Source organism: Bombus huntii, chromosome 17, assembly GCF_024542735.1.
Source record: "Bombus huntii isolate Logan2020A chromosome 17, iyBomHunt1.1, whole genome shotgun sequence".
NCBI classification, from domain to species: domain Eukaryota; kingdom Metazoa; phylum Arthropoda; class Insecta; order Hymenoptera; family Apidae; genus Bombus; species Bombus huntii.
Genome location: NC_066254.1, coordinates 5,521,510 through 5,544,249, shown reverse-complemented (window position 1 = coordinate 5,544,249; position 22,740 = coordinate 5,521,510). Strand labels below are relative to the sequence as shown.

Below are 22,740 nucleotides of genomic sequence, written 5' to 3'. Positions count from 1 at the left end.
AGTTGTACATAACCTCTTTCAGAATTTGTTCTTAACCTCTTGCTTCATAACTTCCTTAATTATACTCTTCAAACTTATTGACTACTTCGACGTTGTTAGGAACAGAAACTGATAAAATATTAATCTTAAATATAGATTGAAATGAAAGCTTGTCAGGTAAATATATACATATATATGTACTACTTACTCAAACTAAGGATCACATAACCTATACAAAAAAAAAATTATTGTACACTATAAAGCAAGAGGTTAAATCTTTAATCTGTTAAGAATTAAATTTTTTATTGTAACTGCGAAAATTATAAAAGTACCAAGCGAAGCAAGTACGGAATATATGCGGAATATGAATCGCTCAACGAACCAAAGAGCGGCTCAGTGACAAAATTAGTAAAGTAAAGACCACAAATATTACAACATTATATTCTACCACAAAATAATTCTCTATACAAAAAAGGTATACAATGAATCGATTTTTCACAACGATAGGAGTCAACAGAACCAATCAAGACCAGGCGAGACTCTCATAAGACAACGATATCAGAGGGATCAAATCAGCGACTTCAATCTATGTTACAGAGTATAGTTATCAAGAAAAATTGCTCTTTTCATGAAAAGTGTGGTAATGATACTTTTATAATACATTGTATATCTGGCAGTCGGATGTGCCCGTGGCCATCGGAAATGTAAAGACGACGCTTTTAGAAAGTGATAGCGCCATCGCGTTTTAAAAACGCGTTAGAAGAAGGACGGTTTCGCTATCCAAGGCGAATCGAAAAGTGTGCGTGTTGCGAGAATCAGAGTTGATCGAGACGTCGAAGCATAGAGTCGTTAGAATTGAGTTGCGAGTGTTGTCGAGTGTTAGAGTTGCTAGTGAGAGAGAGAGAGAGAGAGAGAGAGTTACCAAATAGTTGTCAAGTTATTTGTTGTAAATACGAGCGTTGCATTTAGTTTTCCTGTTAATCAAACATCGTTTCTCTGTCTAACTAATATCTGTATTTTCAATCCATTATTAATATATTCCGATATTACAAGTGGGGGCTCGTCCGGAATTGAATAAGACAGAGAAACGATACGATTTAACGGAGCTATTTGTGCGGAAGTAGAAAAGAATAGAATAAAATGGCAAACGTTGAAGACGAACGATTGTCGGGTGAAGAGGATTTGACGCTGGAGGAGCTGAGGAGTAAGCTCGCACAGATGAATCTGCCTATATCCGGTGCGAGATCAGTGCTGGTTGCCAGGTTGAACAGAGCGTGCAAACCTGGTCGATCTACTCCTAAGGATTCGAAGCGTGGCGAAGAACCAACAAACCAGCGAGATCTAAGAAGCAAGCAGAGAGCCGAACGCAGTCAAGAGGGAGAGGAAGACCTCGAGAAGCTGAGGACGAAAGAGCTGAGAGCGCGTCTCGTTAGCTTGGGGTTGAAGGTAACGGGAAGAAAATCCGAACTACGCGCGCGGCTACAGGCGGCCCTAGAAGGAGACGATGTATCGTCGGAAGAAGAGAGCTCCGACGAAAGTGAAGGCGAGGACGATAAACAAGGCGCGCGAGAATACAGGAGAGGCACGCGAGCGGTGTATCAGGACCGCGATGAGTAGCAGCAGAAGGTATGCGTCGGTTCGATGTTGAGTCTTAAAGACGTGGAAGACTCATTAGAGAAATTCAGCGGGGATGATCTGCTGAGGGTAAATCAGTGGGTGGAAGACTTCGAGGAAATGGCAGAAGTGTGGGGTTGGTCAGACGCCCACATGGTGGCCTATGCTAAGAAATTACTCGCAGGCTCCGCTCAGGCCTTCGTACGACAAAAACGATGCGCGAAGTCCTGGGCAAAGCTAAAAAAGGCGTTGAGGAATGAGTTTGAAAATGTAGTAAGCGACCAACAGATACATGGCGAGTTATCCCATAGAAAGAAGAAAGCAGATGAGAGTCTGCAACAATATATGTATCACATGTGCGGGATTGCAAAACAAGGAAGGGTTGATACGCAATCCTTGATAGACTACATTATTCAAGGCATTCCCGACGAGGTCGCGAACAAGACTGTGCTATACGGAGCCAGGAATATCGAGCAATTAAAAGAGCGTTTCAGGCGCTACGAAGCGATAAAAAGAGATATGGAGATGAGGACGAAATTTGAGGAGCCGAAGAGTAGCAGGGTAAAGCCGGTGGCGAAGCTGTCCGAAACCGAGAGGAACAAGGAACCCGGTCGATCTGGAGATGCGAGGAAGGCGCGATGCTACAATTGCGGTGATGCGGAGCACGTGTGTGCGGAGTGTCCGAGCAAGTCGAGAGGACCTAAATGCTTCAAATGTAGGGAGTACGGACACATCGCTTCAAGTTGCGACAATTTGGGTGAGCCCTCAAAAAAAGTTTACAGCGTGTTTCGGTCGTTACAAACAAGGCGTGGTAAGGATGTTAAGATGGAAAATTTCGAATTGAGCGCGTTGATAGACACCGGTAGTGAGCTGACTCTAATGCGAGCAGATCAGCATGTGAAAATCGGAGCGCCCAGATTAAGTCGGGAAATCGTTGGATTTCGCGGTGTCGGTTCCGGAAGTAATTTTACGCTCGGGAAATTTTCGACGAACATTATTATAGACAATGAGTCGTACTGTATAACCATACACGTAGTTCCAGACACAGTGATGCAACATTCGCTTATTATTGGCGCAGACTTTTTGGACACTGTTGAAATAACTATAAAAGGGGGAGAATCTTTTATTAGTAGAATAAAGGACGAAAATCCCGATGAGTGTCCGGAAGTCCTCAAGATAGATGTAGAGACACAGGCGAGTGAGATAGATTTGTCACACGTTAAGGACATGCAACATAGGCTAAAAAGAGATTTGAAGAGAACCAAAGCATTGCTAAGAGACGCTCAAACGATGCTGGAGAGATCAAAAGGTGACTCGACGGGTAAAGCAGCTTTACGACAGCTGAAGAACCAGTTAGAAGATGCAGAATGCGCTAGAGCAGTTGCAGTTAAAGCGAAACAGGCACTGGAGCAAGAACCGAATGAGACGCTGGCTTCGTTGCAGGAAGTACTGCGGCAACGTTCCGAAGCAGAAGATCGTGTTAATGTAGCTAGTCGCGAACGAACTGAGCTACTGTCGCAATTGGAAGAAAATAAAGAAGAGTTAGCAGAAGTTTTGAAGAAGTATCGGGCAGCTGTGCAGCAAGTGTCGGAGGAACGGAGAATAGTGGCAAGACACGTGGTGATTGGTAAAGTGGACCAAGAGATGGTGTCCTCGTCGGATTCTTGCGGCCAGCAGGAGGACTTAGCGAACATCACGAGGAGGAAGAATCTGGCTAAGGATGTTGTTGATGATATTTGCGAATTTACTGAGAAGGATAGCGTTGCGGGTGCGAGGGTTGTTTCAAGTTTTCGGATAGACTCGAAGAGAGTGAATGCAAGGCGAACGAAAAGACAAGGGAAGTCGCACGTGCGGAATCCCTCCAATAATATCGATATACAGAGGATGTGGATGACGAGGACGACGATGGGATTGTCGAGGACACGATGAACGTGAAGACCTTCGAAAAAGAAGAGATCATAGTCTCGGTAGATGGTAAGTTGTTAACGTCTTCCATGTACGAACCGAGCCTACGAAAATGTCACGATGCTGCCACGACGATCAAAGCCCCTGACAAGAGTGAAATGGGTAAACAAACAACGGAGAGGAAGATAGAGGAAGAGCGAAAGAGGAGCAGTAGCATCGAGGACGAACAGGCCGCGGTGTTCCAAGAGGAACGAGATCAGCTGCGTGCGGACGCAAAGAGACGGATTGAGGAGATCCAAATCCGAAACAAGCGGGCGTATAACAGGAGACGCAAGAAGGCGACAGCATACAGGACGGGAGATCTAGTGGCAATCGAGAGGATGCAGAGGGGTCCCGGGCTAAAGCTGCATCCGAAGTTTCTTGGACCGTATCGGGTGATAAAAGTCCTGCGAAATGACCGATACATAGTGCAGCGAGAGGGGGAGCACGAAGGGCCACGTACAACTTCCACGGCAGCCGATCACATGAAATGGTGGAATGCTGACGATAGTGATGTAAGTGCGAGCGGCGCTGATGAGCACATCTGAGGGCAGATGTGATTGTCAGGAAAGGCCGATTGTAATATCGTAGAATAGCTTTGATTGGAGATCGGCTGAAAATAGAAAAACCGTGTACGTCGTGTTTCTGTGGTTCGTTTACATTTAAGAGTGCCTACGTGACTAAAGGCACGTAGTTGGTAGTTCTTACATAGGTATGAGGGAAACAATAGACAACGTTAGAAGAAGGACGGTTTCGCTATTCAAGGCGAATCGAAAAGTGTGCGTGTTGCGAGAATCAGAGTTGATCGAGACGTCGAAGCATAGAGTCGTTAGAATTGAGTTGCGAGTGTTGTCGAGTGTTAGAGTTGCTAGTGAGAGAGAGAGAGAGAGAGAGAGAGAGAGAGTTACCAAATAGTTGTCAAGTTATTTGTTGTAAATACGAGCGTTGCATTTAGTTTTCCTGTTAATCAAACATCGTTTCTCTGTCTAACTAATATCTGTATTTTCAATCCATTATTAATAAATTATAATTAATCGAACAAAATTACACCTTTAATATATTCCGATATTACATTACCGTGATGTAATATTTATCATGCTTATTTTGTACGTAAAACGAATCGTTGGAATATTCCCGAAGCTAACGAAGCATTTCCCAAATGTTAAACCGAAGAGATTAACGCGAATAGTTAAGTGAAATTTTTCCATTAACTTGCTGACCAACCGGCAAATAAAAAATCATAAAAATTGTTTCAATGTGTTGAGGTCACGCATAACTTCTTTTTTCATTGACGATTACCAAACAGGTAAAATTTCGAAATTGTACGAAGGCCACGTGACCAGATCGTATTGGAATTTGAAGTGCATGGAAAAAGACAACTCGAAGTACAAACCTTGAGCTGTACTACTCGAAGTACAAACGTGAACTAATGGATGCAGAAAAGCAATTAACGCCAAACATCCGAACAGCATCTTGGAGCCCGTCATTGTTCTGAAATAAAAGAAGTGACGAATTAAAAAGACGCAGGACTAATAATAATAAAGGAAACTTAGTTCGTATTATAAATTGAATTTACATCAGAAAAGAAGCACGATCAAGCGAAACAGATCGTAGAAATGACAAATATCATCGATATACGTTTCAGTGTAATTTCACTTTTGAAAATTATTTAGTTTAATACGATCGTATTCATCGCTCCGAAACTTTCATTGTGCTGCAATTTGTGCTGCGTCTTTTTAATTTCTCTATCTTTCTGTGTTTTCGGAAAAATTACTTGAAAGATTAAGAATTGCTTGCCTTATTTTATTTTCGATTAGTTAGGATTTGATTATTCCAGGTAAGGTTTATTATTTATAACAGGTTTTATCACTTGTTTATTATTTAGGAGTTTGTTATTTTAGGATTAGTACCTTTTAGGATTTCTTATCCTTCGAGTTTCTGTTTCAGATATCTAGGTCTATTTCAAGATGTTTTATTACATTAGGATTATTTATTCGATTAAGATAATTTAAGAGTTTCACAATGTACAAAGAAATAATCGCGTGAAATTTAGATTTATGCTTTAAACGTATTAAACACGCGGTAATTTCAATGTCTATAGCCTCGAACGTGTTCTGATTAGTTGTGTCATTGTCTGTGACATTGAAATCACAAAAATCCATTGCAAGTGTGCTGTCATGCAATGTGGATGTAATTGGGTTTTTTGGGGTTAGGTTGGGGTTAGGTTGTATCATCTGATTTGTACAGTACTATTTTAACGCAAGGACAGGAAAGTTATTATATATTTCCCGTCCATTATTTGAATCGTTGTGAAGTGTAACGAATTATATTCGATTCGAGGAGATGTTAATGAATTAGCCATTTCATATGTAATTACATGGAAATAAAAATCATTGCAAAAGTAATTGATCTAATGACAACGGAATTTCCAATATTTTTTTGTTTCGTCACCTCTTTTTCGTAATATATCTTTTATAGGTACGTGATTTATTAATCGTTCGAATGGAAATAATTATTCGTATAATATTCAAACGATTCTAGCCATAAAATAAATTAAAACGATACCTGTCAATGATATGCAATCTGCGTATGACGTCAACCTCGATCTATGCTTATACAAGAAATTTTATCAATCAATGACTAGATATACAATAATCAAATATTATAAAATTTCCTGAAAACCTTTAGGTGTTAATATCTTTAATATTTGCAAGTTATTGTTTAGCGCTAATTAGTTAGAATGTAACAAGTGGTGTACCAGAATTGAGATAATTAAGCCACACGAACAATCTTATTTAGATCTTTTTAATTTTTTAATTCTCTTTTGCTCTAATACTTCGTAAAATTAATCTTCATTAGCTACTACACTTCATAGAATAACAAGAGATAATTTTTCTTATATAACGTTTCATTCATAAAATCTATCATTAAAGTATATCTTCATAAAAATATCATTCCATACTAACGGTATATTTGGCGTCATACGAGATAACAGTTACCAGTGATGACATATGTAACTTTATAAAGATATCTCGTTTTATTATATATTAAAAGAATGTACTCATTGCTGCTATATTTCAGATGAAAAAAAGGCGGCAACGATTTTACAGTAAAATCGTTCGTTTACAACTGATTCATTTACATTTCATGATAATACTGTGCATTCTGAATATGCTATGATTTGGTTTAAAATAATAAATAGTCCATTCTTGCATACTATTGCTCCAGCTTTACTTGTATTTTCGATATTGGTATAAATAGAAAGACAATTAATGTCGTTCGAGTCTATTTTCGGATCATTTATATTACGTTTAATCCATATAGTTATCATATGAGACATAGTATCGTAAAATTTGGAAGAATAAAACGTTCGTACAGGAAGTACATTTTATAAGAACTCCAACAAATCTGCGTGTGCACCTAAAATACAAACTGATAGTGATAGTGATTGTTCATAAGTTTATATACATTATCTAATGTCAATCGAAGGTATCAATTCTTTTTCTCCATAAGAGTACTTTTTCATTTATATGTGTTCAAAAATACATGTGTTCAACCGTGAAGCATATGTCACCTACAACGAAAAAGAGTTTTCCTATACTTAATATTTCCTTTATATACCTATGAAAGTCTATTCTTCGCGTAGTATGAAATTATGAATAAATCTGGAATATTGTTCAATCTGAAAAGAAAAATAACTTATTGACATCATTCATTGATACGAGATTCAGAATGTTTGTTTTGTCTTGCAGAAAAAGAAGGCAGCCCTCCCTTTCTTTTAATGTGAAATAGAAAGCGAAAATTTGAAAACAGATTTTTTGGAAATTTACTTGCAAATATCGTTTTCAATATCGTGATTTTCTTCCCAATGGTACTGTACTTTCAAATTTTCCAGTATCCCTCTAAAAACAAAAAGTCGAACCTCGTTATTGTTAACGTAGGCATTACAAGGAAGAGAAGTATTAGAAAGCAGCTCCTTTTTATTATGGATTTCTTTATAATCATGTAAATAAGAAATTCCGGAAATTTTTTCCTCAAGAATTTAATTCTTGTGTTTTGATTGATAATTATTACACTGCATACTAACTTTTCGCATACTGTTCGCGTCTAACAGTTTCCTAATAATAACTACTTCAAAATTACATATGTTCTTGCACGAATTCAAAAGTACGTATGATACAATTACAATTGATTCTAAAATAATAATTATTTAAAGATATTAAGATACTAATTAAACGTTTCACTGTATTTCAAAATCTGGAACAACAAATTTTTATTTATAAAAAATGAAACTGTCTTTATATATTCTTTGTCATGATGCTATTTCTTATTACCGTGTCGACATTTTTTAAAATTCATTTTGTTATCTCTACGCAATAGGAAAATTCATATACTGCTTAATATTTTTTGCATATTATCCATCCACCGCATGATATCTTCTGAAAAATCAAAATATTAATGTTATATTATTACAATGCTTCTTAAATATCAATTTTTGACAAATTTGAAATCCAATATATTTTGCACAATTATTATTTATCAAAAAATTCCAAGTTAGTAACTTTCTTTTCAAATGGCAAATAACATATACTTTGACTTACCTGTAAGTTTTTGTTCCTAATCATCATTTCCTCTTATAGAACATCATTATTGTTCTTATAATTACTACCAGTGTCATAGATATTGTAGTGGCTACAACTGAATTAATAGAAAATGATAAATAACTGTGTATAACACTAACACATAATTGTGTATAACAATGACACATAACTTTTACTTACATATCTGTCGATAAGGGATTACTTACTGTGATATCCTGTTGATGTTTCTTAAGGCACTTGATTAGGTGCGATACGGTATCATTCCTTATGGTATACTGTAGATAAGTATTTTAGAAAATAACAAGAATAAATCTAAATTATTCAGAGGTTCCAGTTTCGGCTTAGACATAAATACAGGACCATTTGCAAAGAAGAAAGGGTGCGTTTCTACAGCCTCGTTATAGTAACCATGAATACCAATCTCTGAATTACTGGTTACTAAACATAAATATCCTATAAAATTTAATATATTTCTTTAATTTTTAATACATACATGAGTTAGTAGTTCTAAATTATGAATCATCCTACCTGTGATATTACGCTTTTCCTTATAATATCATCACTCGAGTGAACAACATTAAGATCATGTAAACCATGTCATCCTATCTTACTGTGAAGATACTTAGTTATGTTATCTAACATTATAAAAATATCATCAAATTCAAGTCCTTTTATTCACATCACATGGCCACGACGATCTGGTTCTTCGTTATATAATGTTCTAAAATTTGTCGTATATATAGGATGTACAAACCGTGATATCAAGGTATCAGTTCTTCCTTCCCAAGGGACAGTTTCATTAAAATTCTGATAGAATTAAAAATTAATTATTAATATTCTAACAATCATATATGTTAAATACGTTATAGTCAACGATATATACCTGAGCGAATGTAGGGGTGATTCCTTGATAATTATAAATGTCATCAGCCCACATCATTGTGCCACTTCTTTGTACTCCAGCCTCTAGATTAACAGCCTAAACAAACATACGAAATTTTATAGAAGCTGTACAAAATATAGTATATATGCGCAATATTGAAGCGTTCAAGGGGATATAAAGGTAATGTACATCACATACACGTGTACTCTCATGCAACAAAATACAATTAGATTTAATAGTATAAGCTCTTTTATTCATCATAATAGATTGGAAATTTAAGTGTCTTACGAGGGTGAGTAAAAAGTTACCCGCTCTGTCGGTGTAGAATTTATTTTAAGCAATTGTCAAAAAAGACATACATCATTTTTTGACATAATCACTCGATTTCTGTATACACTTTGTCCATTTGCCGAAGGACCTTTGTATTTTCTCATTAAAAAATGTTTTGGGCTGAGCTGCGAACCACGAATGCATCGTCGTCTTCACCTTTTCATCAGCTTTTTCGGCATCCATCTCGCACAAACTTTTTAAAATCCAAATCTGTCGTGCACTATTGCATAAGCAGAGCCGTGGCTGATTTGCAAATGATTTGCCACATTATCCAGTGTCACTCGTCTATTCCATAGAGCATAAGTTCATGAGCACGTTCAATGTTGTCATCGTGGATGTGGACGGGCGTCCAGCTGTTTTTTCATAACACTCGTGCGATCTTCTTTGAACTTTTGTGCCCATTCAAACACACTTCGTGACAAAACACTTTCTCCATAATGTGCATTAAATCTTTGATAAATATAGGCATCAAACATAACCTCCGACCACAAGAAACGAATCACAGCATCCTGCACTGTTTTCCTGCAAATCACCATTGCAAAGCGCCATTACTCGCGCAACGGTCACAAACGAATTGACGTAACACAAAGAAACCTGCGCAGCAGCACTGAACAGATATTGACGTCATACGAAGAGTGCAGATGGATCAATACGGTCGACAGAAGTTTTAACTATCTGGAGTGCGGATAAATTTTTACTGAGAGTCGTATAGGAATCTATAATCTGTAAGTACACCTTTGGCTGAATGGAAATTTCTCTTACATATAGTCAAAAATGCTGAAACTGTGTATTGAATTGGAAAGTGATAAAAAATAAGTGAAGTTTCGAGGTTGCATGTGATTGCATGAGTACACAGGACGTTTTTAGCGAATAAAAAATAATTTTGAAAGACACGAGACTTATCTTGTATTTTATGCACTCTCTGTGTCCGAATTTCCAGAAGCTCTCTATCTTATGAAGTGTTTTAGATTAGCCGGAAAATTTTGTACGTACGTACAAGAAGTATACGATCTAAGTGGAATATTCCATTATTCTCTTGATACAACAGAAACGAAATTTACAGAACTTCTCAGAAAGTTGGTTTATTATTACCAAATTTATAGAATTAATATACGTTTATCATCTTTACATACCTAAGTCGTGGAGGTTTATCGTGCGTAAAAAATTAGTGTCGTTTCAAAGTTACATTTCGTACATTTTAAGCCTATAATTTGTAACGTACAAAACAATGTAAATTTGAGCTGTTTCTTATCTCCACAATAAGAAAATCCAACTTTACGTTTTTTACACAATGATATTTATGGAACAGTAATATCATATTATTGCATCGCTTGGAGAATGAAGTCAAGGTACGATGTGACCCTAGTGTAAACGCTGGGATACCCAGCTGTGCCGCACTTATAAGCATAAGACACAATACCTATTAAATACGAGGTTAATTCATGTTGTATCAGCAGTGGTCCGCCGCGGTCAGCCTGAAAGGATCGTTAAATTTTTAATCAAAGATACTGAAATATATCGATCGAATTGTATTGAAATTATACTTATATACAGTAATAATCTTCTATTGATTTGTGTATTGAAATACTCCAATTTATAACGTACATGTTATATGTATTTTGAGCAAAACTAAGATTAGAAGGAAATTAGATTAAATACCATAACGAGGTGTGAGAAGTGGGCAAAACTATTAAATTGTGTTTATCTATTATTTTTAATGTTTAAGACGTCGATTTGATGTTAATTCGAATCGACGTGTCTTCAGATACCGTATAGTTTGTAGTAACTCTGTAACTTAATTACCGTACAAGAATCCTCTCCACCCTGAGCATGTTCGGCGCATATTATACCATCAGTGATATCAGGTGCATTAGGAAATTTGGAATAAGCTATTTTGCATTCGGCGTTCTTAATCATTGGCATTTGTACTTCCATTAATGCATTACGTCGTGGTCGTCCTACGAAGAAAATAAGAAAGATATTTAAGACTGGAACTATTTAATTTTATTATAAAATTGATATCACTTACTATATCTTAATGCTCCCCATCCAGCAACAAGGGGGTTATAGCCGACGAAGTTGCTCTTTCGTAGGGGCTCTTTCGTACAAATGGGATATACGTACCCTGAAAAATAAAAAAATAAATGAAAATGCAGGAAACGAATGACCAAAAGTATGAGAAAGAATTATACACGCTTTATGACACAATATATGTGTACAGTAAGAAATTTCAGGATATGATACTTCAGTAATACTCAATAGCATATATATATATATATATTTGAGGACTTACTCGAAAATGGCACCTCCTCCACCAATCTAAGAATGACAATATTATGATTGTGTATGTTTTCTATTCCATCCATATGTGCACAATGTGCTGCGGTCAAAACATGCCTAGCCGATATCAGGGAACCTCCGCACTTCCATAGTGGTTTGTCTGGGTTTCGGGGATTACGAAAACCTAATGCAGCGATCCATGGCCAAGCGCCTAAAATGCAATAGTCATAGTTGTGAATATACATAATTTTTTCTCACATAACGGGTAACAACGATTATTACCTATTCGATATTCGATCATACAGCAGACGATAAGTACATACGTACAAATACTCTGAAATAGAGATTTGATAAAGACAGAAATTAAATTTTTATTCCAGTGGAATACAAATTATTAAATAATTCTATATAATTTCTATTTGAACTATACTGAACTATAAAGTTCAAACGTGTAATTTCTGCCCTAACAGTTTTTGATCTCTATCCATATTATTACTCCTATATCAATTTTTTATTTCAAGCAAAAAGATACTCTTCCTAACATGAAGTAAAAGAAAGAAATAATTCAAGTTAATAAGTAAAGTTACTACCGATAAAATCATAGCATTATTATTTAGTCTAATTGAAATGTACATTGATGTGCTGTTTAATGCCTTTAAAGTTCATTCTTTGCAGTAAATGGCTTATTATTAATCGGAAAGAAAGACATAAAACGTACCAAGTTCAGCTGGTTTACCATCGACCACCCTGGTATGAGAGACGTTGCTAAAACCACAGTATGGTGGTCGCAAAGCCTTATACTTATACACAGTTTTTATTAAAATTTCTCTCTTCTCTTTGTTTGGATCGTTCGGACAGCAAACGATCGTAACATTGTCCTGGTATCTGCACACTGATCGTCTATAAAAATCGGTGGCTGTACGGTACTGTATCTGCCATATTTCTTGCAGAGGTTTACATTTTCTGTAGTCAAGGCACCTGCCTTCTTGATTGTCCGGTGTGGTACATTCTGGATCAAACAATTTTAAAACATTTATACAGTTCAAAGATGCGTAAGAAAGCGACACCGATTACTCAACTTTCGAAGTAAAAAGCCGATCAAGTCCACCGGATTGCCCTACAGACACGTATTAATCCGTAAGAGTTAGTCATCATGTTGATAATAATTATCTAAAGAAACTTTTCACGTGAAAATATAAAATTTTAATTGATTAGATATTGTGTTAGCCATACTTAAGAAAGAAAATGAAAATGAATGAAATGAAAGAAAAGGACTACCTTCAACCTCATGTTTTAAATAAACACTTTGTCAGTTTTGCGGTAAATAAATTCTTAGGAATTCAGGACAGTTTTTAGTGAATCATTTTGTTTCGACCGTTCGCGGAGAGACGCGATCGCGAGATAGCACGTCAACGAGAGTTGTAAGTTCCCGTTACGATTAAATAATCGACGCCACGAACTGATCGATCCCCTTATTTCGATTATGATAATAAGGGTAGTTCAATGAAATTCCACAGAATTAACACAAATAAATTAATGTTTATTTCAACAACTTATTAACTAGAAAGATATAAATGGAACAAAAAAAATGTAACTGCGTTTTGGTTGATAAGTAATGCGCGACATACCACATGTGTTGACGGTTCGACTTCTCGAAAAGTTCTGAACGCCTTTCGATTTTTTTCGTTTTTTCTGGAAGGCGACCCCCACTACGTTCGGATCACGCCACATTCTTTTACTGCGAGGTAAAATACGGGCCACGAGTCGACGTTTCTGGAAGTCGCCCTGCTTAATGAACCATGCGCTTGCCACTACAATGTTTGTTTGCCGGGCAGACGCGACGATCCGTCTGCGACATTATAGTGCCGCGATCGATAGTTAAGAATATGACCTATGGTAAGCCGCATGGCGTAACATTCTCCCCCCGTTGAGAGGGTACCGATCAAACTAGGGAGGTGTGGTTGAAGTTCCCATCTTATTTCGTCTCGGTGGCTGGTTGTTCGGGTTTCTCGAGATCGGGTTGAATTGGCAGTGGGACAAGCCTTTTGACGCCCCGATCCAAAATGCTCTTTGCCGTCTGAACTGTAGCTGTCCGGATGACACCATCGGCGCCTGGATGAACCTTGATAACTCGGCCCAGAGGCCAATGCATGGAGGGAACGTTGTCCTCTCTGAGGATGACGATTGTGCCCTTTTGGATGCTGTGTCCATCCTTGCTCCATTTATTGCGGTTGGTTAGCTCGTTCAAATACTCCTTATGCCAGCGGTTCCAAAAATGTTGTTTAAGCTGTTGGATATGCTGCCATTTGGAGAGTCGGTTCGATGGAATGTCTCTGAAATCTCGATCACGTAAGCACATTAATGAATCGCCAATGAGGAAATGTCCGGGAGTGAGGGCTAGGAGATCATTTGGATCGGTGGAGATAGGAGTGAGCGGGCGGGAATTGAGGACTGCTTCTATTTCTATGATAAGAGTATTACGGTGTTAAGCTCATATGTTTCTGTTTCTCCACTCGCGCTGCGCCATAATATCCTTTGATATTTCCGATCCTCTGGTCGTACGAGGAATTGCCGATACATTTTCTCGATGTCGCCAGTGAGTACGTACTGATGAGAGCGGAATCTAATTAATATACAAAATAAATTGTGAATTGATTCGAGAATATAGGATTTCCCCATTTTCATGATTATCGTGATTTTTGTATAAATGAAAATGAAAATGAATATGAAAAGGAAAATTTTTTTTCATTAATTTGATTCAGAAAAATATAGTGTTAATAAAATTGAAAATACATAAGCTTGAATTAAAGCTATTGAAATTTCTAAAATTAATAATATATTTTGAATTATTAAAGTTAATGGTGATAAAATAATAAAATTTATTATAAAATTTCTTAATAAGATTAAAATAAGATGTCCTGAAATTAAATTTGCTGAAAGACGAATTGATAATGTTCAAGGTCGGATAAAAAGTCTAATAAATTCAATAATTACTATAAAATTTATTAAAAATTTAGGAGAATTTAATGGTACTAAATGTCTAAGAGTTTTTATAGGAAAATTAATAATAGAGTAAATTAAGAATCTTAATCATAAAGATAATGCTATTGATAGATTAAATATTAAATGTCTTGTTGATGTAAAGATATAAGGAATTAATCTAAATAAATTTAATATTATAATATAAATTATAATTCTTAAAAATAAAAAAATATTTATTGAATATTTATTAGTTATAATTATTTTAAATTCATTAAATAAATATTCAATAAATAATTTTATAATTATTAAAATTCGTGAAGGAATTAATCAATATGAATTTGGGAATAAAATAATAGGTAAAATTATAAAAATTCAATTTAATTGGAGATAATTATTAATTGAAGGATCAAATATTTCAAATAAATTGTTTATCATAATCATTTTCATTTTTTAATTAAATTATTTTTATTATTATTATTATTATTATTTATATTATAAATATTTTTTATAATAATATATAATAAAAATGAATTTATTAAAATTATAATAGAAAATAAACATATTAAACATATTATAAAGATTACTAATCAATTAATAGGTATTATTTGTGGTATTCATTAGAAGTAAATTTTAATTACTATAATTGATTTAAAAGATCAATTCTTTATTTCAGACATCTAATGATAGAAAAATAATAATGAAATATTAATTTTAGAATGACAATCTAATGTTATTTTTTATTAACTAAATTTTCAAATTTTATTTTTAATTCAATTTATAAATAATTCATAAGAAGTTCTTTCTAATATAATAGGTATGAATCTATGATTTATTCCACAAATTTCAGAGCATTGTCCAAAATAAATTCCTGGACGAATGCAGAATAAATTTAATTGATTAATTCGACCAGGAATAGCATCTACTTTAATTCCTAATGATGGAATAGTTCATGAATGAATAACATCTAATGATGAAATAATTATTCGTATAGAAATTTTAAATGGAATAATTAATCGATTATCAGTTTCTAATAATCGAAACTGATTTATTGTTTCATAATTTAATATATAAGAATCAAATTCATAATTATTAAATTCTGGATATTCATAAGATCAATATCATTGATGACCAATAGCTTTAATAGAAAAATAAGGATTTATAATTTCATCAATATAATATAAAATTTTTAAAGATGGGAAACAAATAATTATTAAAATAATTATAGGAATTAAAGTTCAAATAATTTCAATTGTATGATTTTTTAAAAGAGTTAAATTTAAGTAATTATTATATATAAAATCTATAATAAAAAATGTTGTTAAAGAAATAATAATTATTATTATTATTATAGTTAAATTATGGAATGAAATTAAATTATCAGAATAAAAAGAATTTGAATCTTGAAATGTAAATATATTTCATGTAGAAATTTTTAATAATAAAAATTTATATGAATTTGAAATTCATTATATTATTTTATTAAATTAATTTATTAATAAAAGATAAAAATCTTTATAATTGAATTTTAAATTCAAAGCACTAATCTGCCATATTAATATTTATATATTTATAATATATATATATTATTTATTTATTAATAAATTTTAAAATTTTAATTATTAAAAATATTTTTGATTTTATTATTTATAATTAAAGGAATTTCAATTAATGAATGATCTAATGGAGGATAATTATTTAATCATTCTAAAGAAGATTGATGAAATTTAAATATTACTAATCGTTTTGAAATTAATCTTTCAAAAATAATAAAAATAAAAAATAATATTCTATTTATTGAAATTATTGCTCCAATTGATGAAATTAAATTTCAACAATAATAAGAATCAGGATAATCTGAATATCGTCGAGGTATAGATATTAAACCTAAAAAATGTTGAGGGAAAAAAGTTATATTTACACCAATAAATATTATAATAAATTGAATTTTTAATCATTTTTGATTTAATATTAGACCTGTAATTATTGGGTATCAATGAATAAATCTTGTAATAATAGCAAAAACTGCTCCTATTGATAGTACATAATGAAAATGTCCAACTACATAATAAGTATCATGTAAAATAATATCAATTGATGAATTAGATAATATTACACCTGTTAATCCTCCAATTGTAAATATTAAAATAAAACCAATTGATCAAATGATTGTAATATTAAAATTTATTTTTGAACCGTGATAAGTTGCTAATCATCTAAATACTTTAATTCCTGTAGGAACAGCAATAATTATTGTTGCTGATGTAAAATAAGCTCGAGTATCAACATCTAATCCAACAGTAAATATATGATGAGCTCATACAATAAATCCTAAAAATCCAATTCCTAATATAGCATAAATTATTCTTAAATTTCCAAAAGTTTCTTTTTTTCCTCTTTCATTTATAATAATTTGAGAAATTAATCCAAATCCTGGAAGAATTAAAATATAAACTTCTGGGTGACCAAAAAATCAAAATAAATGTTGATATAAAATTGGATCTCCTCCTCCTATAGGGTCAAAAAATGATGTATTAAAATTTCGATCAAATAAAAGTATAGTAATTGCTCCTGCTAAAACTGGAAGAGATAAAATTAATAATATAACAGTAATACATACTGATCATGAAAATAAATTAATTTGATCATAATTTAATGAAAAATTTTTTATTAATATAATAGTTACAATAAAATTTAATGAGCCGATAATTGAAGAAATTCCTGTTATATGTAATGAAAAAATTGCAATATCTACAGAAGGTGATGAATGAAATATATAAGAAGATAAAGGTGGATATACAGTTCAACCTGTACCTACATTAGGTGTAAATAAAGTTCTTAATAATAATATAAAAAGAGATGGTGGTAATAATCAAAATCTAATATTATTTATTCGTGGAAAAGCTATATCAGGTGATCCTAATATTAATGGAATTAAATAATTTCCAAATCCTCCAATTATGAATGGTATAACTATAAAAAAAATTATTAAAAATGCATGTCTAGTTACTAATGAATTATAAATTTGATCATTATTAATTCATATTCCAGGATGACTAAGTTCTATACGAATTAATAATCTTATTGAGGATCCAATTATTCCTGATCATATTGCAAAAATAAAATATATTATTCCAATATTTTTATGATTAGTTGATATTAATCATTTTTTTATTAAGATTTATAAATATAAAATTTATATAATTAATTTTGAAGATTAATAGTTTATTTAACATAAAATCTTGAATATAAATTTAAAATTTAATAATTTATTTAATTTTTAATTTTTATTAAAATAATTTTAATTTAATAAAATTAAATAAAATTTTTAAAATTTAATAATTTTTGAAAAGTATTATGTCTGAAAAAGAAATAAACTGTAAATTTATTAATAAAAATTAAAAATTTTTTAATACTATTTTAAGATTTATTATAATATTTAATATAGTTTAAAAGAAAATATTAAATTGCAAATTTAAAGATTAAATTAATAATATTTATATTAAATTAAGTTAAATAAAATAAATATAGAAGAAAAAAATAAAATTATAAATAATATATATATATTTATATTAAAAATTTCAAAATTTATAATTATTTTATTAAATTTTAATTTTAATAATATATATTTTAATAAGATAAAATAATTTCATATTATTATTATTCTTGTTAATAATAATAAAATTATTAAATTATGTCTTAAATTTAAGTTTAAATTATATATAAATTCTCATTTGAATATAAATGAAAAAAATAATGGTAAAGAAGAATATATAAATAATAAAATAATAAAAATAAAATATGAATATATTGAGAAATTTCTAAAATTTAAGTTATTTACATTATAAAAATTTAAAAAATATATTAAAGTTGAAAATATACATAAATAGATTAAAATTAATAATATGAATAAGTTTTTATTAGTGTGAATAATAAAATAAAAAAATAATGAATTAAAAATTGATGAGCATCCAAATAATTTTTTTATAGGAAAATTTATGTTTGTATATAAAGCAATGAATATATTATTTATAAATAAAATTCTTATTAAATATGGTGTTATAAAAATTATTGAAGAAAAAAAATAAATTGGAATAAATTTTATAAATGTTGAAATAATTAGAATTTGATTTCATGAAGATATTTTATAAATATAAATTATTCAAAAGCAAAATGGAAATAAACCAATTTTTAAAAATATAGATAAATTAAATAAAAAATTAATTATATAATTTTTTAAAATAAAAATTTGTGTAAAATTTAAAGAAATAATTATAATAATTAATAATCTAGAAATTGATGATATTATATAATATATGATTCTAACAATTTTATTATTTGATTTAATATTAATTATTCTGATTAAAATAATTGTCGAAAATTCTATTGATAGTCATTTGATAAAAATTCTTGAAGAATTTAATATAACAAAAAATAAAGTAATTACTGATAAAAAGGAAAATATATATATTTTATTATAAAAAATAAATATTTAATTTAAAAAAAATTAGATATTATATATAAAGAATAAATTTTTATAGAAAAAATTCTATCGGTTTTTAACTTATTATATAAATAGTAACAGTATAATTTAATTATATACATAAATATTTTATCAAAATATATCTTTTATCAGACATATTACTTACACACACACACACACACACACACACACACACACACACACACACACACACACACACACACACACACACGCGCGCGCGCGCGCGCGCGCGCACGCACACACACGCACACACACGCACACACACGCACACACACGCACACACGCGCGCGCGCGCACACACACACACACACACACACACACACACACACACACATGTATGTATTATTTATATAAAAATTTTTAAAATTTATCGATAGGGTATGAACCTATAAGCTTTAATTTAGCTTATTATATAGTTAATAGACCTAATTTTCAAAATAAAATTAAATTATTAAATTACAATTTAATAGAAATTTTAAAATATATAAGTTGGTTAAGAATAAAAATTGTTGAATTATTAGTAAAAAATTAGATATATTTTTAAAATTACTATTAAATGCAGCTTAATTATTATATTTTTATTAACTAATATCCAAATTGTTAATAATTATTTAATTAATAAGTTTTATAAAATTTTATTAATAATTTTTTAAATTAATTATTATTTATTATTATTTTTAATTATAAATATATATATTATAAATAAATTTTAAAAATGATATAAATGTAATTATTGATATTGAGTAGTACCATACATAACCTCAACATTATGATACTTACAAACATCGCTAAACAAGTAGTGCGAACGATGTCGAGTAAGTATTCACTATGTAAAAAGTATTTATAGATAAAAAGTATGGGAAATATATAACCGAATGTATTTAACTTTTCCAACATTTTAGCATTTCGCTTGGCGTTGGTACAACTTGAAGTAAATGAAGTAAAACGCAAAAATGTAGAGCGGGCAGTTTCCTACATTTCTAGCGCAAAAGAGCGCAATGCTGATATTATAGCTCTTCCTGAATGCTTTAATTCACCATATGGAATACGTAATAATTTGTTTTTTTTTTCAATAATTTACCATGTGTGTAACAACTATATAGAAAAAAGTAAAAGTAGACAAATTACCTTACCGTTTATACTTCCATAAAGATTGTGAATTGAGTCGAGAATATAGGATTTCCCCATTTTCATGATTATCGTGATTTTTGTATAAATATATTTTTTAAGATACTAATAATTAGGTACTTATAAATTGGTATTATCAATTATTTTGCATTTATAATTCCGCCTCTAGTATAAGTGTTAATTGAAAACTAACTTTATGTTTCAAAAAGTACTAGCAAAGTCGTAGAGTAACAAGCCACTGATGCTAACACAAATAGCATTGTCGTAATTAAATATTTCTAAATATTCATTTTTCATTTTGAACCTGTAGAAACAATTTATTATATATACTGTTAGCTAAGTAATTGCATATTTAATTAAGTCGAGATATAAAACTTAGTTATTTTAATAATTTAAAAAATAAAAAACTGACAAAAATTTCAATTTAATTTATGGTTGGAACAAAAGACAGTTATTTTTCATTAATTGAAATATTGCAATGCAGAGTACTTTCGAAAATACGCCGAGAGTATTCCTGATGGTGAAACGAGCGTTGCTTTATCGAATGCAGCTAAAGAAAACAACATCTATGTAGTTGGTGGTACGATGCCTGAAATAGAGGGCGATAAATTGTACAATACCTGTACTATTTGGGGTCCCGATGGAACTTTGATAGCAAAACACCGAAAGGTAAGTAATATATTCCTTTATGGCTTTGAATTTGAAAATATTGGGGTGAAGAAAGTGACTCTATCTAGGAATAATTTAGGAATATACATATGTACATACGTATACTATAACCAATTCTATAATTTACGGTTTATAAAATACGTTATGATACGGAAAACGCCCATTTTTGTTGTAATGTGTAATATAAATTTTTCACATACGAAAATACTTATTTTTTCTCCTTTTTAAACATTATTAAATGATAAGATTTTTTAATAAAAGAAAGTGATAAAAACGCTGTCAGTTATTAAATAAAAAATAATTAAAGTTTAGGAGTTGGTATCTTTGATATTAAATTACAAAAGTTGCAGCAATAGAATTAGCGACTACATTTTTATGTTATTAGGTACATCTATTCGACATCGACATTCCTAATAAGATTACTTTTCGAGAGAGTGATTCACTCAGTCCTGGTAACTCCCTAACGACGTTCGATGTGAAGGGCTGCAAAATAGGTATTGGCATATGCTATGATATTAGATTCGAGGAAATGGCACGCATTTATCGGAACAAAGGTACAGTAACTTAATCGATCAATACTTAACTAGCAAAAAATTAAATATCTGTATAAAAAGAAGCTTAATTTAAAAAACCAGTATATTTGCTGAAAATGAAACAAATAAAAGAATTAAAAGCACAATAAGAATACTGTCCTCGCATATTCAGAAATGATGGAATGTGAACCGTGCAACTACGAAGTTAATTGGTATTCGGTGGCTTCATATTTCCTGCTTCTCTGGGTTAGGTTGCCAAATGCTGATATATCCAGCGGCATTCAATATGACCACTGGACCACTGCACTGGTCATTACTTCAGCGTTCCAGAGCGAATGATAATCAATTATACGTTGCTTGCATATCACCGGCTCGTGTTCCTTCAGCAAGTTACGTCGCATGGGGGCATACACAGTTGACCAATCCCTGGGGAGAGATTCTTTACGATTTGGAAACTCAAGAGAATATGGCAGTCACCGATATCGGTAATTTACAGCTTAAAATTAAAAGCGAGAGATCCATGATGTAATTAATTTTTAGTCTCGCTAATTTATCGATTTAGCCATCTTCCTCTGTATTTGTTGAATTTATTAGTAAGCATTACTTATTACTTCGTATGTTTCTTTTTTCTAACAGATCTAAAAGTTGTTGAGGAAGTAAGGGCTCAGATACCTACATTTTCTCAGAGACGTACAGATTTGTACGACACTGTCTGTAAGAAGGAGTAACTCTACACTAAAACAGAAAATGTTTTTTTATAATATTTCTACTACAATATCCTTTTTTTGCGAATTATTACTAATTTCTTATCATTTGTACTAAATGAATGACTCAATTAAGAAAACCAAAACGTTATAAATAATAATCTGTATATCTTGTGTATCAACATGTAATTGGATATTATAATAATATAGGAATGCTATAATAATATAGGATAATAATATAGGAGAATAGAATAATAATATATAATAATAATATGCTTTTAAACACCTTTAATATCGATCACATAAATTGTTATAATTCACAATGATTACGCATACATAAAAGACCCCTTGATAGTAAAATTTACGATCAAAAGGCAATTACGTATCGTTTAACAACATTTAATTTATAACACCTTTTAAACATTTAGACAGATTAACACATAACACTTCTTATATATAAACATCAATTCGAAGTTATCAGCTTGGAGAAATTGGTCGATTAATACCTGTAGATTGTCTGTCTCGATGAAAGACTTAAAGAGAGCAAAAACATGATAATGCCGCTAATATAATATTCCTTCTTTCTTGTATC

At 31.4% G+C, this 22,740-nt stretch overlaps 3 protein-coding genes and 2 pseudogenes across 16 annotated transcripts in view; 2 read left to right on the top strand and 3 right to left on the bottom strand.

Moving 5' to 3' along the window:
• The window catches only part of LOC126875162 (uncharacterized), a 72,283-nt gene extending 68,577 nt beyond the window's left edge, over positions 1–3,706 (top strand). The window contains exon 4 of the mRNA XM_050637888.1: positions 23–3,706. Coding sequence (XP_050493845.1) covers positions 1,621–3,522 — 1,902 coding nt within the window. The 5' untranslated portion in view covers positions 23–1,620 and the 3' untranslated portion in view covers positions 3,523–3,706. The remainder of the gene's footprint in view (positions 1–22) is intronic.
• Positions 3,707–7,855: 4,149 nt separating this feature from the next.
• The window catches only part of LOC126875184 (venom serine protease Bi-VSP-like), a 111,694-nt gene continuing 96,809 nt past the window's right edge, over positions 7,856–22,740 (bottom strand). The window contains exons 2-12 of one of the 7 annotated variants that reach the window (XM_050637945.1): positions 13,260–13,369; positions 12,350–12,640; positions 11,645–11,842; positions 11,381–11,476; positions 11,156–11,309; positions 10,772–10,823; positions 9,022–9,117; positions 8,667–8,945; positions 8,319–8,591; positions 8,139–8,235; positions 7,856–7,976 (exon numbers count right to left, since the gene is read on the bottom strand). In XM_050637945.1, the coding sequence (XP_050493902.1) occupies positions 10,802–10,823; positions 11,156–11,309; positions 11,381–11,476; positions 11,645–11,842; positions 12,350–12,640; positions 13,260–13,362 (864 nt within the window). In that variant the 5' untranslated portion in view covers positions 13,363–13,369 and the 3' untranslated portion in view covers positions 7,856–7,976; positions 8,139–8,235; positions 8,319–8,591; ... (1 more) ...; positions 9,022–9,117; positions 10,772–10,801. Of the gene's footprint in view, positions 7,977–8,138; positions 8,236–8,318; positions 8,592–8,666; positions 8,946–9,021; positions 9,118–9,999; positions 10,075–10,484; positions 10,827–11,154; positions 11,310–11,380; positions 11,477–11,644; positions 11,843–12,289; positions 12,749–13,259; positions 14,322–22,740 lie in introns of those variants that run through there. The other 6 variants (XM_050637944.1, XM_050637946.1, XM_050637942.1 and 3 more) reach the window with 6 other exon arrangements.
• LOC126875211 (cytochrome c oxidase subunit 2-like) lies at positions 15,363–16,037 on the bottom strand (annotated as a pseudogene).
• Positions 16,221–17,080, bottom strand: LOC126875146 (cytochrome c oxidase subunit 1-like; annotated as a pseudogene).
• LOC126875193 (omega-amidase NIT2-like) overlaps positions 19,854–22,740 on the top strand; it is a 35,163-nt gene continuing 32,276 nt past the window's right edge. For 7 of the 8 annotated variants that reach the window (XR_007693266.1, XR_007693264.1, XR_007693265.1 and 4 more), the window contains exons 1-5: positions 19,854–19,929; positions 20,017–20,163; positions 20,727–20,911; positions 21,297–21,465; positions 21,696–21,929. Coding sequence is in view for 4 of the 8 variants with exons in the window: in XM_050637970.1 (XP_050493927.1) it covers positions 19,884–19,929; positions 20,017–20,163; positions 20,727–20,911; positions 21,297–21,465; positions 21,696–21,929 (781 nt within the window). In the remaining 4 variants the exon portion in view is untranslated. Of the gene's footprint in view, positions 19,930–20,016; positions 20,164–20,726; positions 20,912–21,296; positions 21,466–21,695; positions 21,930–22,080; positions 22,441–22,740 lie in introns of those variants that run through there. The other variant, XM_050637969.1, reaches the window with a different exon arrangement.